This window comes from Sebastes fasciatus, chromosome 24 (assembly GCF_043250625.1).
Source record: "Sebastes fasciatus isolate fSebFas1 chromosome 24, fSebFas1.pri, whole genome shotgun sequence".
Taxonomy (NCBI): Eukaryota; Metazoa; Chordata; class Actinopteri; order Perciformes; family Sebastidae; genus Sebastes; species Sebastes fasciatus.
In genome coordinates, this window is record NC_133818.1 from 10,078,237 (window position 1) to 10,098,276 (window position 20,040).

A 20,040-nucleotide genomic window follows, 5' to 3' on the forward strand; every position below is an offset into this window, starting at 1 on the left:
ACTTTATACCTGCTAAACATCAGCATGTCAATATTAATTGTCAGCAAATGGTCTGTGGTACGATACTGTACAAAAATGGAGGTCCACACTATGAAAACATTTGAAAGGAAATAATACAGAGTGACAACATAAGGGCATGCTCTATACAATATATACAATATTGCACATCTAACCCCGAGTTCCCTTCCTGAGAGCATTCCTGTATACGAGCAGCAATTTCAGCTGGAATGTGATTTTACATTTGACCCCAGTAGACCTCTCCCCTCGAGCTCTCTTCAAAGACACATGTGCAGTAAAGGAAAGTGGAGGTTGACCAGCATGTCTGCTGTGTGAAGGTCAGATGGGACTGAGTGAATGAATAAATGGACTCTTCTGTTGGGCCCTCACCATTTTGCTCTCTTTGCTTTTCTTCCTATGGCCTCTTCTCTTCTCTTCCCTTCTCTGTTTTCTCTTCTCTTCTGTCCTCTGTCTTTCTTATCTCCTCTCTCTTCTTCTCTTTCTCTTGTCTTCTCTTCTGTCCTCTGTCTTTCTTCTCTCCTCTGTCCTCTTCTCTTTCTCTTGTCTTCTCTTCTGTCCTCTGTCCTCTTCTCTTTTTCTTGTCTTCTCTTCTGTCCTCTGTCCTTCTTCTCTCTTATGTCGTCTTCTCCTTCTCTTGTCTTCTCTTCTGTCCTCTGTCCTTCTTCTCTCCTCTCTCCTATGTCCTCTTCTCTTTCTCTTGTCTTCTCTTCTGTCCTCTGTCCTTCTTCTCTCCTCTCTCTTCTTCTCTTTCTCTTGTCTTCTCTTCTGTCCTCTGTTCGTCCTCTCCTCTGTCCTCTTCTCTTTCTCTTGTCTTCTCTTCTGTCCTCTGTCCTTCTTCTCTATTCTGTCCTCTTCTCTCCTCTGTCATTTCCTTTTCTTTCCACTCCTCTGTCCTTCTTCTCTTCTCTCCATTGTCTTTCTTACTTTATTTTATTTTCTCTTCTCTTCTCTGTCCTTCTTCTTTTCTCCTCTCTCTCTCTTCTGTCTTTCTTCTTTTCCTGTAGCACAATAGGAACTATTGTTCCTATTAGTGTTATTTGTTGTTTCTGGGGGCCCCCTTGCAGTGACACAGGGGGCTTCCCTTGAAATATGTCCATCCTGGTTCAAAGCAGACTCTTACTGAAAATCAGCTCTCATACTATGTTATTCTGTCTATCATTGAGCTCTGTCTATAAGCAGAAACAAAAGCCTCGAGGCTGTACAGCTCCATAATATCCACTAAAAGACTACATGAGTTCAACTTGGATACAGACTTGAGACTCGGGATCTTGACGGCTTTACTAATTACTAGTGCAGTCGAAGTGCTCTGGTTTTGTAGTTGCGGGAAACATGTTAATGTTCACAAACCTTCCAGGATCTAAGAAAAGCAACCATGGTTTTAACCACCATGTGTTCTTGAGCTGATCAAAAAGGTTTTTGAAAAGCTTTCATAAGCCCTGGAGTTGTACGATTTCCTCCAGCTTTAAGGAGAGAAGGGAATCCTTTTAGAGTCCGGCACCCAAAAGATCGGAGCAGGGGTTTTCATACGACAACGGTGAAATACTGACTGGACTGTTCCTGGCCACAAGCCTGGCCTGTGTGTGTGTTTGTGTGTGTGCGTGTGTGTGTGCCAGTTCCCACGCTGTAGGCAGTTCCGTTTGTAGCACTCTGGCGAGGCTGGCAACTGGCCTGCAGCTGCTCTCTTTCTCTCTCTGCCTGTTTGCAGCTGTGCTGCGGCCGACTATAGCTGGAAAACCGGCAACCAACAAACAAGTGTAGTACGTTCATCCAGACTTCCCTCTAACTCCGTCTCTCTCTCTCTCTCTCTCTTCCTCGGGATGTTCCAGACTAACCATCCAGCTCCAGATAATTATTATATGATTCAGAACATTTGTTACAGAGTGATGAGTCACTTATTTGAAACACAGGCAACATGAGAAGTCTATTAAACTCTCTTTAGTAGGGCAGAGTAGACTAAACTATATAAAGACAGAGTAAACGAGACCCATAAATAAACAAACACGACCAAACTAAGGTTAAATATGCTGTAGACTAAACTGAATGAGATCTGATACATGTTTGCAGGGTATGCAAAAGTATAATGAAGCCTTGTTAGGTCGTTACCTGCTTGCCAACCAAGCGTCGACTTAAAAAGGTCTGCCTGGATTCTGCAAAAGTCTGAACACAAAGACTGGGAAACATGCTTGCAGGCGATAAAAGCAGAGTTAAAATATGTCTTGACGCAAACTTTCTCATTTTACAGCTAAACAGTACACTAAGATATGTTTCTGAAAACATCTGAGGAGAGAAATAGGCATTACAGTAACAGAATATTGATTCATTTTTGATCAGCGCTGCGTAGTTTGACTGTTTGATCAGAGTTCGTGAGTGATTGACAGCTGCTTCCGTTGAATGAACATGTGCTTTTTTTGCCCATTTGCTTTCTTGCCAAGACTTAGATGAGAAAATCGATGCACACTTTGAAACTGTTCCTTGGAATATGGTATACAAACAAATGAAGAGTGTTTAGTTGCTCCCCAACTATATAAATGAACTTCCTGTATCTTGAGTTAAGCTGTTGGGTATTTCCAGACTCTCAAACCAAACCCCCACCGTGCAGCAGATAAACCCAGCGGACTGATGATGTTACCGACTGAACCTTAAAGGACGACCCTGACGACAAACATTTGTTGCTCCCAGAGACAATTAACGTCTGTGCGTGTGTCTGGTCAATATTGGGAGTGTGAGGACACTCTTTAAAAAAAGGTGTAACAAAATGCCTGTAGGAAGGTCGGTGGGGGGGTTGGATGGGGGGTTGTCGGAGCACACACTCACATACTGAGCTACACACCGTCTGAAAGTCTTTGATGTGTGTTGGCTGCTATTTGTTGTCTTCCAGCTGTGAGTCTGTAAAGCACAACCAGTACTACTTCACACACACAGACAGACTCAAACACAGCAGATGACCACACAGATAGAGGAGGGATGGAGAGGAGAGCACAAATTACGCACACTATAACGTACACTACGACGAACAGTACACCGTACACTACGACGGACAATACAACGTACACTACGATTTACACTGCACCGTACACTATGATGTATACTACGACGTACACTACAATATTAATTTGTTACTATCTGCAGTGGAGAACAAAAGAGAGAAACGGATCTGGTACCAAAAATGAGTTGAGTCGAGTCGAGTTGAGCCGAACAGAACCATGCAGTGGAAATGAGGCATAAGCTACGCTAGCAGCTTTGTAAAGCTTTACTGAGGCACAGTCGTGCTTTGAGCTAAATACTAATGCCAGCATACTAACACGCCCACAATGACAAAGCTAACATGCTGATGTTTTGCAAGCATAATGTTTAACATGCTTGTCATCTTAGCTTAGTGTGTTAGCATGCTATCATTAGCACTAAACACAAAGTAGAGCTGAGGCTGATGGGAATAGCTTTGCATGTATTTGATGATAAACTAAAGTATTGGACAAATGACAATTTTTACTTGATGACGGCGCTACAGAGGCAAAGTTATGGGAAAGACAAAGTCAGGGGGGGATTCATCCTCTGGGGACAATGAATGTTTATACACCATTTAATGACAATCCATCCAATAATGGTTGAGAAACTAAATTCACCAAAGGAACTTAAATGCCATCATATAGATGGGGAACACGCACTAACTCATAAGTTATTTGTTGACTTAACTTTTCATAACTGTTTAGATGGAAGTGCATCCTCTTTTCTGTCTCCCCATATTTCTCCCACTGTAAACCAGACCTACGGCCTCTCTCCCATCTCTGCCAAACCCCCTGCATCCTTTCATCTCCCATCGCCTCCTCCTCCTCCTCCTCCCAGGAAAAAGGAGGGATAGCAGGAAAGAAAAATACAGACATTTAGAAAGGATATTACGGGACAAAGAAAAAGCAGATCCCCTCTTGTAGCTCCAGCCTCTCCTCCTCCCAGAGACAGAAAAAACAGAAAAGAAAGACCCCCTCCTTAGTAATTACAACGAGCCCGGAGGCTACAAAGTCCTCCCCGCCCACAAACAACAAGATAGCTTAAAGATGTTGATGTAAACAATTAGGAACACACACATACATACACATAAGAGGAATATAGGTGGAGGAACATCTGTTCTTGTATAAGAGTGTATGTGTGTGAACCCCACTTCTCGCATTGTAACGATGTCTGGTTTGCATGTTGTAACATCATCGTGAAAGATGCCCAGACACACAGGAAGACAGCTGTGGAGATCAACATCTGGGCTGGGGGTTGAGAGACCGAGGTGTGTGTGTGAGTGTACATGTCTTGGTCTGTGTGTGTGTGTGTGTGTGTGTGTGTGTACAGATAATGTGATTGTGTCCCAAAGGAAAACAACATGGGATCACTCACAGTCTTCCCCTCATTCACCAAATCTGTGTTTTTTCAACTGTGGTTTTGGGAGGCAGAGTGGGCCGGACGCCACCGCATACACGTAGGAAAGAAGTTCCACTGTTTAGGAGAAGCTCGTGAAGAAACTGTTTTCCTGTTCATACTTAATTCAGTGAATTTATTTCATCCTAATTTGTGCCAAATAGATGTTTGGAAACCCAGATGCTCAGTATGTCAATAATTGGTGGTGGTCAAAAGGGGGGGGTGTGAAGGGTGAGAAGTCTCAACATGTATCCCAGCAGAGGAAGAGGAGGAGACATAGGGAGGAGGGAAGGGGAGGGGAGGAGAGGTGTGAAGTTTAAATATGAGGAGTGGGTGTTAGAATAATTTGAGGGTGGTTGAGCTGGGCCGACTCTGTGCACACAGGAGGTGACCTCACCCCTCTGACACTAGCAGACATTATCTTAAAGAGGACCTATTATGCTTATTTTCAGGTTCATACTTGTATTTTGGGTTTCTACTACAGTAGAACTTGTTTAAACGCTTTAATGTTTAAAAAACACGTTGTCATGACGGTTGTGCTGCATAATCTCTTTTTACCCTCTGTTTGAGCCCCGCACTCCCAAAAAGCCTGCTCTGATTGGTCAGCTGGCCCACTCTGTTGTGATCGGTCAACCGAACCAAACTCTTCGGACTCCGCTCCAGCTCCGCTCTCACTAGTTTTGTTTTAGTGCGTGCAAACTAGCTATTAGGCAAAATGTGTTACTTGTTGACATCACCACGTTATGGGGAAAAAAGGCGTGACTTCAAGCGAGGCGTTTCAGGCAGTTCAGGAGCAGTGCTTCTGTGGGGGGAAAGTAACTCCCTTTGGCCTGTACTTTGGGCTTTTTAACTTAGCAGACCGTTTACATGCTCAAAACACTATATAACACACTAAAGGAAAGGGAAAAAGCACAAAAGCATAATAGGTCCTATTTAATTTCCAGTAAACTGCAAAATGTTCTGCCATCAGGGCCAGAAAATAACAGAAAAACAGGTGTTTCAGATGTAACTTGCGTATTAAGAAAGTTGTTGATACCCTTAAAGGAAAGTTCTTCCAACATTCTTGGAAGGAATTATAGATTAAATCAAGAATATGTAACAGCGGCCTACAGGATAGTGGCGCATTGAATTACCTACTTATTACCTACCTATTTCCCAAGATTCTTTCGAGTCAGTAGCTTAAAAGACATTTATGGTGCTCCATACGATATTCAAAGCATTAATATGGCATCAAAAAACTATTTGCTATGTGAAGATATAGTGGAGTTATTTCTACCTGAGCAGAGAATGAAGTCACTCTTCCTCCGCCACGCATGCTTTTAGTGCATGTTCGTGCATGTGAGCGTGCCCCACTGGCTAGCTCTGGTTTTTGTCCCCGTTGTTTTTCTGGTTCTGACTGCTGGTGTCTCTCTTCTCTCTCTCTTTAGGTCAATACGTTCCAGGCAGTGATTGGTTACGATGAGACCGATTCATACGTTCTCTTCCTCTACCCTGAAGGTGGCCTGAACTTCTTTGGGACACGCCCAAAGGTAAACTGGTTATTTACAGGGTCTTAATTCACAGTTTGATTAGCTTTGATATTTTACCACTGCAGCACCTGTAGACATGCAATAAATGAATATTTGAGGAAAATAGTTTTCTTATTATTGCACTGTTTTCTGCTTCTAGGAGTCTTATAATGTTGAGATAGAGCTTCCTGCTAGAGTGGGCTTCAGCAGAGGAGAAATCACATATCTGATCTTCTCCCGAACTGAGGGACCTCACTACAGCGTTACCAGCGATGAACAGAGTGTTAAAAACCTCTACCAGTAAGTAATAAAACTCACAAATCTTACAGCAACATTGTAATTGATCTGAGAATTAGCAGTGTGCAAATAGTGGCTAGCAACATGGTCGGAAAAACAAAAAGATCTGAAAACTACTGTTATGTCAGTTAAAGTTCAAGTTTAATTTATTATGATATAGGTTATTTGTTAAATTGAGGTTAATTATGTCACACAGAAAGCTGTATTTAGCTCTATAAAACACTCTAAATTGTAGCCAGAGAAGAAAGCTAACCTTATTCTTCACAAAGAATAAAGCTACAGTAGTTACCTAATTACTAACTAGCTTCACGTAATACAAAGTCAATGGAGAGCGATTCATTGTTATCTCCTCCGGTGTGGGCGGGACTTAATTGTGCTCTGTCTCTATGGCTTCCAGGGTGTGCTTCACACCTGGAAATAATTCGCAATCTGACAGGTGTATTTAATAAAACTGATAACGATATAAACCTGTGTAGTGAGGTTAGATTGCACTCAGACTGGACCGTGTGCTCACACTGACTGGTTTCTCGCTCTCTAGGGTTGGCAATACAGGGATTCCAGGCGTTTGGCTTTTCCACACTGGGAACCGTTACTCTTTTGACAACATTGTTCCCGCATCCACTGGTGGCCTCCTTGTTACTCCACCATCTGGAGGACACAGCCTCTCCCTGGTAACTTTGTTTTTCTGTTTAACTCATTTTGTGTACAGTCAAGAGCTGTTTTGAAAACTCCTGACTCCTCCATGGTTTGTGCTTCTAGGACACCACCACCCCTGACTATAGTGAGTTTGAGGATTACCCAGACAACACTTTTGACCCTGATAACCAGGACGAAGAAGATGATTACCCTCTGACCGGCGTGGACCCTGAATTCCAGCCAGCCCCTGCTCCAGCAAGTCCTGATGCTCCCTCGTCCCCTCCAGAGGATGGTCACCAGGTGTCGTACGGCAGCGATGATGTGCCATTGACCTCTGAACCCAGGTACAATTCAGAGCCAGCAGAGAGGCAGTATGCTCCCCCTAATCATCCAGAAAGAGTACCAGAGGGAGGTGACCGGCAGACTCAGGAACAGCAACCACAGGTAACGCTAAAACGCACTTGCACTTGAAATTAATAATAACAGTGTGGCTTTTTCTGAAAATACATATTTTACAGATTTTTACTGGCATTTTTATGCAGTTTTTAAAACACCTAAAAAACAAAGCTACTACACCATATTTATATGTAACGTGACAGGAGTTCATGTAATTGCAACTCTCAGAAAGCATCACTTATTATAGTGGATATGAAAAAAAAATTAAACTGGCACTGCTGTCAGAGTTTTGTAATAACGATTTGAAATTGTAGTCGCGTTTTGTAAATGCTGTGGTTGTAATGGAACGCTCTTTTGGAGACAGTATGGCGGTGTCAACAGAAAAAACGCTGGCAAATCTGCACTCATTATACCCTACATACTGTATGTATACGTATAAAGTATGCACAGATCATAGCTCTCTGGTTTATAGCATCTGGAGAGAGTTAAAAAGTATTGGCTCGGCTCTCAGTGACAACAGGAACAACATATTTGGAGTTAAACAAAGCCTATTCCCCCTGTAGGTTCCTCTGGAGGTGGTGGATGTCTACCCCCCTCACAGGAATGAGCAGCCTCTTTCCCCCGGAGGTCACGTGGTCAGCGTGGACGAAGACGATATTGATTTTGACACAGGAGGTAAGAGACAAACCATGTCTGTGTGTTAATATGCATATATATATATATATATATATATAGTTGTCTGCTTAACTTATGGAAGGACGGTCACTTTGAGAAAGGGTAACGTTACCTTGCCCTCAGCTGCAGAGCTGCTCAGCAGCTGGCAGCACAATACTGCCGTTGTGCTGGGCAGCTCCCAGGTGTGTGTGTGTGTGTGTGTGTGTGTGTGTGTGTGTGTGTGTGTGTGTGTGTGTGTGTGTGTGTGTGTGTGTGTGTCCACACTCCCTCCCCTGCAACTACTCCCACAGGCTTTTTGCCGTAAACAAGAATGTGTTCTCAGTCAACTTGCCTGGTTACATAAGAGTCGAAAGAGTCCATCTCATTAAGTCATTTAACTCAGTTTGGAGTGATGAAATGCAGTTTTTCTTAGAAGATGTGAAGATATATGTCAACAGATTGTGAGTGTTTTCTAGAAACAAATCACAGTATTTGTGGAATAAGGGCCAATCCCTCATTTAAAAAAAGTTAAAACAAGTTGTTTTACTTCCCATAACTCAGTAATTCTTGCTTGTTTTTGGGGGGAAACTAGAATTTAGGACTTAATTCATGAGTCAAAATTGATATTTTTGAAGGAAGTTCTGGCATCCTTCCATCTCGGAAGACAATGGAGTTTGCGGGGTGTGTGGGTGTGCACACTTTTCCAATACACATGCCTACAGGTCTGTGAAACTGAGTTTTTCCACAAAGAATAACACAAAAGCACCACTTTAAATCTTGTGTTTACCAGAGATGTGCTCATAAGTTCTGAAATAAGTAGAAAAAAAGCATAGAAAACAACTAATCGACTAAAGAAATCTTAGTCAACTGAGACCAAAATGACCGATTAGTCGACTAATCGACTAAGAGGGGCAGCCCTGGTAAAATCACAGTGATTTGTCTCCTGTGTGTGTGTGTGTGTGTGTGTGTGTGTGTGTTTCCTGAGAAAATATCCTCACATCCTGTGTTCATCTGTGTGTGTGTGTGTGTGATGCCCCAGTAGGATGATAGAATGCTGCATTTTGATCCCAAATCAGCCATTTACCAAAAAAAGACAAATAGAGAGAGATACATGGAGAGAGTGAAGCACTCACTTGGTAATTGTGCAAGCTCCATGTGGTGTTTTGAATCCAGTGAAAGCTGCCGCAATCAGGACTAGTGATCCTTGACACATTTCAGTAATAGTTTCTGTACTATTTTAGCTCTGAATTTTACATGAGTTACTTCATTTTAGAGGCTTCATAGTTTCAGTGGTCTGACAAATGTCGGTGTAATTCGTACTTTTTGTCTGCTCGGCAATGGTGACCGCCACTTTTCATGCTGACTATCCAGTTCTTTTTCTGTTTATTCCAAATAAATCAGGAACAGAGCGCATCACATCCTGTGTGTCAGAGGATTGCTCTCAGGAAAGAGCGATCATTCCCAAGTGTTTAGAACAGCATACTGTATATACAGTCATTTATCAATTTATTGTGATTTTTTTTTTAGACTTGTGTATTGTAGAATCCTTTGGGAGTTCATGAACAACAGTGGGTTAGTGGGTGCGGGAGGCTGGACTGCAACAGCTGGTTTCGCACCAAGTAGTGTCTTGACGTGTGTGTACCTCTCCCTGTGTCTTGTCCACCTTCTTATTGTTTCTGTCCATCTGTACTTTTATGGAAACAACCTTTAATGTTCTGTCTCCATTCAAACTCACATGTCTGTATAATGTAAATACTGCAAACAAAAGAAATATCTTCTAAGTGTTCAAGCTAAGCTAACAAACTTTGACATCTTTCCATTTCCGATAAACGAAACTGATCTTAGATAGGAGACATTAGGATATTAATTATATTATACATTTATTGTGTTGTATATGTGATGCATAATAACATTTATTTTCTCTCTCTCTCTCTCAGTGATTCACTACACTACAGAGAATAAGGAAACATGTGCCAGGTATGTGAACACTAGATAGCATGATATATACCTGTTGTTTCAGCTATAAGAAATGTGTATCCTAATTATTTATAGTGGTTGGTGATTGTTTTAATAAGTGACTGTATGAAAATGTTTGGGACTCCGGAGGAAGCTGTACAAAATCTGATAAAAAAAAATGCCTTGAGTGATGTCACTTGAGTCAGCGTCAGTTGGAGTTTAAGACTACAAGTTTGAAAATGGAAAAAAAAAAATCTGAAAGGTGTGGAGTTAGAATAGATAGATAGATAGATAATCCACCAATCACAGCGCAAGAGGGAGGAACTAGGAGGAACACGGTTGGATTGCATTGTGGGTAATGTAGGCACGAAGTTTTGACTAAGAAGAGGAATGTGTGGAATAAAAAAGACGATATTTCTGGCTCTGCCGCATCGATTTTGATCCCTTTTTAAGCACTGAACGTGTCTTTTCTCTCTCTCGTCATTCCAGATTCCAACAGCAGTGCTCCCAGAATAATGCATTCTGCTCTGACTACGCCACAGGCTACTGCTGCCACTGCCGGCCTGGCTTCTATGGAAACGGACGCCAATGTCTACCAGAGGGTTAGAGCGCTACCATTCAACTCAAAATAATCTTATTTCTATTTTTAAATATAGCTTTTTCTTCAAATGTTAAAGTTGGTTTTTTTTTGGTTGTAATCCCTGTGCTGCTCCTCCAGGCGCCCCACAGCGCGTTAGCGGTAAGGTGACCGGAACGGTGACTGTGGGTTCGACTCCGGTGACGCTGAACAACATTGACCTTCACGCCTACATCGTGGTGGGAGACGGCAGAGCGTACACTGCCATCAGCGAGGTAGGAGGTCATTTATAAATCTAGTTTTCCTAATAAAAAAAAATCTTCTTCTCACCACATTTAATTATCTCTGATCTGATTGGTCAGGTACCAGAGCCAGTGGGCTGGGCTCTGATGCCACTCGCACCAATAGGAGAGCTGTTTGGATGGCTGTTTGCTCTGGAGCTGCCCAATAGCCAAGCAGGGTTCAAAATCACAGGTAAAAACTGTGTGTGTGATTCGTTAAATTATGTTGCCTTGTGCATCTTGACTCTTGAGCACATCTGTGGAAAGATGAGGGAACTCCTCTACGGTGTGTGTGTGTGTGTGTGTGTGTGTGTGTGTGTGTGTGTGTGTGTGTGTGTTTTCGGTCTCCCAGCCAGCTGTATTGTCTCCAGGGATGTGATGTGATATCAGGCTTCCACCTCCCCTCTCTAATAGGAAGCAGCTGTGTGTGTGTGTGTGTGTGTGTGTGTGTGTGTGTGTGTGTGTGTGTGTGTTCTGTACAGATGTCACCATTGCAGACATTCCACTTTTTATGATTATGCCACTGCTGCACTGTTGGTGTGTCTGCCGTAACGCGCGATGAAAATAATCTATAAATAGGTGATTGATCGATTGATTTTATCACCAGGTGCTGAGTTCACTCGTCGTGCAGAGGTGATCTTCTACCCCGGCAACGAGCGCCTGTCAATCATCCAGACGGGCCGCGGCCTAGACGACCACAACCACCTCACCGTGGATACTGTACTCAGCGGCAACGTGCCCTTCCTGCCCCCTGGAGCTGAAGTCACCATGGATCCCTTCAAGGAGACCTACCAGTACTACCCATCTGGTAACCATAACAACCAGCAGAGGCAAACTGTGTGTAACACTTTGATGTCTCCGTTTGTCTAAAACCTTTTCTCTTTCCCCAGTTGCCACCTCCACCTCCGTGAGGGAGTTTTCAGTGGTTTCGACCGAGCGCGGCTCAGAGTCCTTCTCCTTCCAGCTGAAGCAGAACATCACCTACCACGACTGTCGGCACGACAACCGCGCCGCTCTCCCAGAGACGCTTCAGATCACAATGGAGAGGGTGTTTGTGATGTACGTCAAGGAGGAGCGGATCCTGAGATACGCCATCACCAACAAGATCAGCCCAGTCGGAGGTGAGTCAGACTTGATTAGATGGATGCATCACCTGCAGATATCAGGCCGCTATTTTATTTAACTTTCGAGTCAAGTCGAGTCGTACCATGCAGTAGAAATGCGTCTTAACGTTTTAATGGTAAGGTTTAGTCTTGAAACGATCTAAAATGTTTCAGAGGCTTTCCACCCTCAGAAGAGTACAGCTGTGATGAAAGAAAGTAGAGTAAACCTTAATTAGTTCCTGAATGGCAATTTGCATTTCGGCCATAATTAAAAACATGCACGAGAGACAGGAACAGTAATAACACATCAAACGCAAAAATAACAACAATGGGAAGTCTAGAACACAGACGGGCTTCAAAAGAACAATTTCTACCACTTTTCAAAAACTAATTTAAGGAATGCTGAAATACTGGATACACATATGAAGATGATTTGTCATCAGTCTATATATAGGGAGTAATACACACTGACCCGCTGATGTCTCTCCTTAAACAAAAGGCCAACGTTGGCCCATTGTATGGAGAAGCGAGTATGTAAGCGACTGCCTAAATCCATTCCAGACCATCACTGTCAATCTCTAAGTGGGTGAACACACTGGAGGCGTTAAAAACACGAGGTTTTCTGTCCCCGAGCCACAACTAGCGACCAGACCACCTAGTAATTGTTGCAGCGCTGCCACACAAACCTCAGCCAAAACCACGGTGACGAGTTAGACAGAGCTCAGCTTTAAACACAAATGCTGCGAGCTGAGGGATAATTATACAGTGAAACCATAGAAAACAATGCTCTAACGTCTGCTGTTCCTGGCTTCGTTGTGCACTAACGGCTGCAGACACACTACACCACTTTAAGGATCATCGTAACCACCATTTGCGTCACAGCTTTGGTCGTGCTGATTGGCATTTTATGACTTAAATCCGTGTTGACATGGTCCTGTAGAGTGAGCTGGTCGAACAGTTAAAGATGAATGGAGGCCAGCAATGTTCAATGAGATTGTAGGATGGGGAGAAATAGATAAATATGTTCAGCTCATTGTTGGCTTTGGTTTCTGAAAGTACTTTGTGGTACCAGAACACAAAACCAAAACCACAAATCATGGTATTTTTCCAGATTGGTTTGGTTCTGTAGCATTTGCATGGAAGCAAATAATGATGGCCATAATGATGTGAATCTTATAAGCAAATACGGATACCAAGGGTGATCTAATCAAGATTTTGGGGGACGATCACGAGGTCTATTTGAAGCCTAGTTTTTTTATGTAGCATTCTTTATTTATTTAACTATTCATAACAACATTGTAAATTAAGTATTCAAATTAAGAGATGAGACGGCTGTCCCTTTTACACAGACGTCTATTCAGCTCTGTGACTACCTCTGCTGCCAGCTTAAGCCCAGACACACCAACCCGACATCAAAGAACTAGAGGCGATGAAGGCCACCAGTTGAGTTGCCTCACGTCGCCTTTGTCTCGGCCAAAATTGCACTCGAACACACCGCAGCGGAGCAACTCACCCATTCCGTGCCCGTACGTTTTATACGGAACAGCGAGGCGGAATAATTGCGCAACAGGCTGTAAAAGGGGCTTTAGAGACGCAACTCCGGTAAAGCCATTTTGGCGGCGCATAGAGAAATTGTCTCGTGTGTTTGGAGTAACTTTCAGCCAATTTAAGTTTATTTTTTTACTTTACTTTTTACTTATTTTATTAGTTTTATTAGTTTTTGAATATTGGTTACTTAAATTTTGTACCGTTTGTGAACCGTGAAATATGAATGTACTGAAAATGCTTGAAATTAACAATTGAAATGGGAATTCAGACCACATACCTTCAGGCAGATGGTGCTATAAATTCAGTAGCGATTAAGTTTTACAATGCATCACACACTATATCTCTACTTGTGTTTAGACGTGAGTGTGTACGGCTGACAAGCACATCAAATGTATCTTTTCCTATTTATGTTTTCATGGTTGATAAATCTCGATTGCGTGTGAATGGTAACTCTACCATATACGGAGGTTTCTTTTGGATCCCAGTCAACGGGTAGTTGAGCACACGGCTGTAATTTAAATAGTTTTCTCCAGATACCAGCAGGAAAAACAGAGACGATACAAATATGGAAATGTCTATAGAAATACAGCGTGAGCATGTGTCATGTTCTTTTTCTCTCAACACAGTGGTCATGCTTTCTTTACCCACTCTACCTGATGAAAACCAGATAGAGACCCCAAATGATGGAGATGAAAAGGGAGGGATTGAGAGAGGGACTGGATTTTTTTTCCAGTTTTTGAATCCAGACCAAGTTTCTGTCATTTAAACGTCAACACGTTGATTAAAAAGGTTATGATGACACATCTCACACATGCACATGCACACGCACTGATCCACCCAGAGCACAGCTGGAAGAGCTTTCTGGGATCAGGGGTTTTGTAAACACGGGTTAAGTGGTGTGTGTGTGTGTGAGAGAGAGAGAGAGAGCATGTGTGTGTTTTCAAGGGCCTTACACATTCTGGGAAATAATATCCCGGCCAATGACAGATTTTCTATCGGGGGGGTTGCCGGGCAGAATAGCTGCCCACTGATGTCATGAGAATCAGAGATTGCAGAAGAACTTAAGACACTGAACTGATAGAGAAAGAGAGGGACACAGAAACAGACAGAACAAATGTACCTGACTTGAGAATGTGTTGTCAACATCTTTATGCACCATGAACAGCTGTCATACAGTAAATTTAAGATTCTTATATACCTCAAAATTATGTTTTTTTTCTCTTCTCTTAAATTATTTTTAGTCAAGCCCCTGAAAACGGCAGTCCATAAACCAATGGGTGCCATCATGGTGACTACGTCCACTTCTTAAATACGGTCTATGGCTCAGAACCACTACATTCAAATATGCAGCCTCCACGTTGATTTCACCAAGACAATTGGCAAAGGAGGGTTTATCTGTGAATGCCGGTGCTGTGTTTCTTCTGTCCTTGCCACTACCGTGCACCTGATACTGTTCAAGATTTGGAGCTGTGCTCACTGTTACTCTCCACTATATTTTAAAAGGGTTCTCTAGTTACTAAGTAATTGCATTTCAGTACAGTCGGGGAACTTGTGATAGACATATTAAAAGATTGTCCAGATTGAAGCAGCGGAGTGCAAGGCCTCGCTTCGATGCTGCTTTCATTCCTTTAAACACCACTCTCTTCAATTCCAGCTCATTTCAACGTGTTAGTAAAAGTCAGTGATGATAGATGGATAATTTGATGTTGCATCAAGGGTGATTCGTTGGATTACAAGAGTAGCCAGGTCACCTCGGCCAGCTTGATACGGTTACAGCTACGCCCTTGTAAAACCAGTGGAGGAGTTTAGTAAAAAGCAACAGGTGGGAAACTACAGTCATTGCTTTGATGGTGTATAGTGCATGTGTGGTGTGTCTCCCGCTCGCCCTCTCTCTCTCTCTCTCTCTCTCTCTCTCTTTCTCTCTAATTATCCCTCAGTCTTTTCTCCCATCCATGTGTATCTCGCCCTCTCATCTCCTCTTCTTCCCAGCCACATTCAGGACTTTGAAGAGTCTCTCTCTCTGTGTCTCTCTCTTTGATAATGAGCCAAAATTGGCCTCTGGCCTAAGGAGATGGAAGCAAGCTGTGCCTAATGTCTGTGTGTTTGATTTTGTTTAGGTGTAAGTGTGTGTGTTGTTGTTTATATGCCCCTGATGGTAAAGAAAAAAGTCCATCTTAAAACACTTAAACATCATTAAAAAGAGATATTAGTCATGAGAATTTTTTTTCTTTTAGGTTGTTTGCTTTTCTTATTCTTGTGGAAACTGCTCATATGTAGACAGAACATAGACTGTATATAAGAAGTGGACGTAGTCACCATGACACCATTTTTGAGAGATATTTAGACAAATTGACAACAAAGTCATCCATCACAGCTAGGGCTGGGTATCGTTTAAAAAGTTACGATGTTAGTACCAATACCAGTACCCTTAAAGTGATACCGATACCAATAGAGTACTTCATTCGATATCCATCATGTGAATGGAAGCCGTGTGTTTGTCCCACTGGCTCGCTCACGGAGCTGTTGCCACTCAAATCACTCCAAAAAAGAAAAAAGCTGTGTTGCATTTTAATTAGGGATGTAGGCTACCAAATGTCAATTTTCTTAATGAATATAACTCGTCGGTTTCGTTTAGTTGCTGCTAGACCGCCCCGTTAGTACAGGTGTGTCTTTTATTTACAGCGAGTGGGAGAGCAAACAGTTTCTTAACCGCTGTGAAAAATGTTTTTTTTGAAAGGCTAAACGCCAACAAATATGGATTGAAGCAGAATATTTAGTTAGATAAAAACGTGTTGTGATTTTTAGGAATGCTGACATCTATTTTTTTTTTTTTTAAATATCTGTTGACTTTCAGAATTTACAACCCTCTGGAGTTATTGGAAATATTTGGATTACACAAGTCAGAAACAATCCCACGCAGCCGCCATGTGCAATACACAGATATATTCTGGGTCGGGCTCCCTTGGGCAGGCTTCGAACTCATGGTATGAGCGGTACCGGAATGGAATTGGAGCGGGATGAAATAACTTTTTTCCAACTTTCAAAAAAAATTGTGGACAGTAAATCCACAACCAAGCCAGACGAATGATCAGTATTTCATTGATTCAGTGGATCAGATTCAGTTGGTAGAGAAAGGCTTGCATCACTTAATTCATAGCATATTTATAAGTACTTAACATTCTTTTCTAATGGTTTCCCACGGGTTTCTTTACTCTGCTGTTTGTCTTCCTGATTTTCCAGAAATTAGTCTTAAGGGTTGCTGTTTGAATTGTCTTGTGCTCTGGTATGAGGAGACCCTGAACACACATCCGCTCACTCATCCCCTGTCTGTGTGCCCTCTCATGTGTATGTGTGTCTAACATTATCCATATGTTGAATATTGAGAACATGAAGGGAGTTGCTTCCTAAGAGGAAACCGTCCTATGGGAATGTATGTGGAGTGATTTTACATGTGTGTTTGGTTAAGGCTTTCCAGGAATCAGCGCTGTAATCACTGGACCTTTACTCTCTAATAATCTCAATTCATCTCAATTCAGGTGAATCCCTGCTGTGCTGTTTCAAACCATGATGATCCCTCGTGTCATTTATTCTGTCTCTCCTCTTCCTCTCTGTAGCCGAGCCAACAGAGCCGGAGCTGGTCAACCCGTGCTACGCCGGGAACCACGACTGTGACACCACGGCCCAGTGTATCCCACTGGAGGGCCAGGCCTTCCAGTGCCAGTGTGCTACTGGTTACAGAGGGGATGGACGCAACTGTTACGGTATCCGTCTTTCAGCACTTTATATGGGCATGCGTATACACATACATTGCAAAGTGCTTTATGGTGCTTCCTTCTATTTAGCTTGGTATAATGGTGTCTCTCTCTCTCACACAAACACATGCAGACAAAGTTAAAGACGGTTCAAGGCAGTGTGTCTGATTTTCATCAACATCTGTCCATCCAGCATAGAGGTGTCAAGCCAAGGCTGGATGGCAGGAATCTCTTCTCTTTGCTTCGTTTTGCTTCTCTTCTCTTCGCTTCTCTTCGTTTTGTTTCACTTCTCTTCTCTTCGCTTATTTTCCCTTCTCTTTAGTTAGTTTCTCTTATCTTATCTTCTTTTCCCGTCTCTTTGTTTCATTTGACTTTGTTTCATTTGACTTTGTTTCATTTGACTTTGTTTCGTTTGACTTTGTTTCGTTTGACTTTGTTTCATCTCACTTTGTTTCATTTCACTTTGTTTCATTTCACTTTGTTTCGTTTCACCTCGTTTTGTTTCTCTTTGCTTGTCTTTTAGCTTCTCTTCATTTCATTTCACTTCTCGTCTTCTCTTTGCTTCTCTTCATTTCACTTCGCTTCTCTTTGTTTTGCTTCTCTTCGTTTCGCTTCTCTTCGTTTTGCTTCTCTTCACTTAGCTTCTTTTTGTTTTGCTTCTCTTTGCTTCTATTCGCTTTGATTCTCTTCTCTGCGCTTCTTTTTGCTTCGCTTCTCTTCATTTTGCTTCCTTTCTCTTCGCTTCCCTTTGCTTCACTTCTCTTTGCTTTACTTCGCTTCTCTTCGTTCTTTTCGCTTCTCTTCTCTTCGCCTCTTTTTCCTTCTCTTTGGTTCTCTTCGGTTCTCTTCTCTCCTCCTGTTTATTTTACAATACATCTAAGAATGCAGTGAAGAATCCAGGTGTGGGGGTCCAGTACATGTTATAGTAACACAAACAAGCAGGCGCACAATGTCTGCGTACTAAAAGCACCAGTAATGACCCTTAATTACAGCTTTTACACTCACACATATGCAGCATGCTACATGTTGTTAGATTCCTGGTTTGCAGGCATATGAGTTCACAGTCTCACTTTCTCTCCTCTCCTCTGCAGACGTAGACGAGTGTGCTGAGGAGTCGACTCCATGCGGTGCTCATGCTGAGTGTGTGAACCTGGCTGGTAGCCACCGTTGCCAGTGCCAGACTGGCTATGAGTTTGGCATAGATGGCCGTACCTGTGTTGGTGAGTTGCACTGAAAGCCCCTCGATGCAAATTTGTGATATAAATAAATATTGACTTGACATGACAATGAGTGAAATGTACTAAAGACAAGACTACAGTGTACAGTGTGTACACATGACATGGGTTTGAGTTCTGAGCTCTTTCTGGAAATAAGCTAATTAGCACTAAACGCAAAGTGAAACAGAGGCTGATGGGAATATTATTAGGCAGACCTGAACATGGCACTAGATAAAATGTTAAAGCGAGAAACACACCCTCCCAATATAAAACACGCTAAGGCTGCAGCTATCAATCATGTTAGTAATCAAGTATTCTACCGATTATTCCATCAGTTAATTGAGTCATCGGATAAAAAATACTTAATAGTGAATATACAAAAGTGAAGGTAAGATGGGTGGCTCTCTTAAAATTAACAACTAAATTTCATTGGCAATCCATCCAATAGCTATTATATTTCAGCTTGGAACAAAGTGGTGGACCGACCAACCAACAGACTGACTATCCCGAGGGCCCTGCGGCTAGCGTGGCTAAAAATCAGCCAAAAAAAGATGTAAATTAGCTTTATATTTTGATGTAAACACAGGTGCAAGGTAAGGCAAGAGTTCAGTACTTTAAAGTGTGTCTGTTGAAATAGTTTCAACACGTTTCAACGCCTGTTAATTAAAATGAACGACAAGCCCATTGTAGTGGTTTGTCTTTGAGCCGAGCTTAATGACACTCTATCATTTAACTGAAAGACTAAAGCCACTAAGCATTCAGATAAACGTCAGCTAGAACCACTAAGCATGCTGCTTTCTGCTGAATCAAGTCTTCCTGCATGCAAACATATACTTCATCACGATTCTCCCATCTTCATCACTGTCCATGTTACATTTTGTTGGTCACATAAGACATTTTCTGGAGCATGTAGGACTGCGTGTTCCAAAATGACCCGAACATTTGGAAGAGAATCCACATATTTGTCCGAGCGCAGGCATAACATTTGTTCCACAACAGCAACGCACAGCTGCAAAAGCGAGGCAACGCGGCGAGAGGGGAGGATGGGTGACAAATGTGAGAACCAGGGGTGGGAAGGAGAGGGGGTGAGATTAGACAGGAGAGGGGGGGGTGAAAGTGAAAGACAAATGGAGCAATGACACAATGTGTGTTTTGCTTTGGAATGTGTGGAGGAGAGAGGTCCTGCCAGTGTGTGTGTCCTCCTTTCACCCATCAGTGTGAACTTTTGATGAACTTCCTTCAAACCCTCCCTGCCTCCCTGCCTCCCTGCTTGACAGATACTTTACATAAGGCCTGGACATGATCCAAAACCACAAAGCAAACACTGATAAGAGCCAGATATACATCAGTATAGATTAGTGGGGTTTATGTTTGTTCCCAAATTCCTATTTGAGGATGTGGTTGTTGATTTTTCTTTCTTAGATATGGACGAATGCAGCTCCTCTCCATGCCACATCAGTGCCAGATGTATCAATGCACTGGGTTCCTTCCATTGTCAGTGCCAGCCTGGATTTTATGGTGATGGTTTCTACTGTTCCCAGCAGCAAGGTCAGTCAAATTGCCACTATAGTAGCGATGCATGATAGTAACAAAATTGGCTAAAATTTCACTGATATAATTTTTGATACCTCAGAAAGATCTGCTTTGAGGTCATAACTATCATAATTGTATTTTTATAATGTTTTATACAGTTTAA

At 42.4% G+C, this 20,040-nt stretch overlaps 1 protein-coding gene across 3 annotated transcripts in view; it reads left to right on the forward strand.

The window, feature by feature from the left end:
* nid2a (nidogen 2a (osteonidogen)) overlaps positions 1-20,040 on the forward strand; it is a 45,324-nt gene that overhangs the window by 5,464 nt on the left and 19,820 nt on the right. For all 3 annotated transcript variants that reach the window (XM_074626515.1, XM_074626514.1, XM_074626513.1), the window contains exons 4-17: positions 5,847-5,948; positions 6,088-6,227; positions 6,763-6,895; positions 6,984-7,304; positions 7,820-7,931; positions 9,848-9,887; positions 10,356-10,468; positions 10,585-10,718; positions 10,806-10,917; positions 11,332-11,532; positions 11,615-11,845; positions 16,990-17,136; positions 18,219-18,347; positions 19,767-19,892. In XM_074626515.1, coding sequence (XP_074482616.1) covers positions 5,847-5,948; positions 6,088-6,227; positions 6,763-6,895; positions 6,984-7,304; positions 7,820-7,931; positions 9,848-9,887; positions 10,356-10,468; positions 10,585-10,718; positions 10,806-10,917; positions 11,332-11,532; positions 11,615-11,845; positions 16,990-17,136; positions 18,219-18,347; positions 19,767-19,892 — 2,041 coding nt within the window. The remainder of the gene's footprint in view (positions 1-5,846; positions 5,949-6,087; positions 6,228-6,762; positions 6,896-6,983; positions 7,305-7,819; positions 7,932-9,847; positions 9,888-10,355; positions 10,469-10,584; positions 10,719-10,805; positions 10,918-11,331; positions 11,533-11,614; positions 11,846-16,989; positions 17,137-18,218; positions 18,348-19,766; positions 19,893-20,040) is intronic.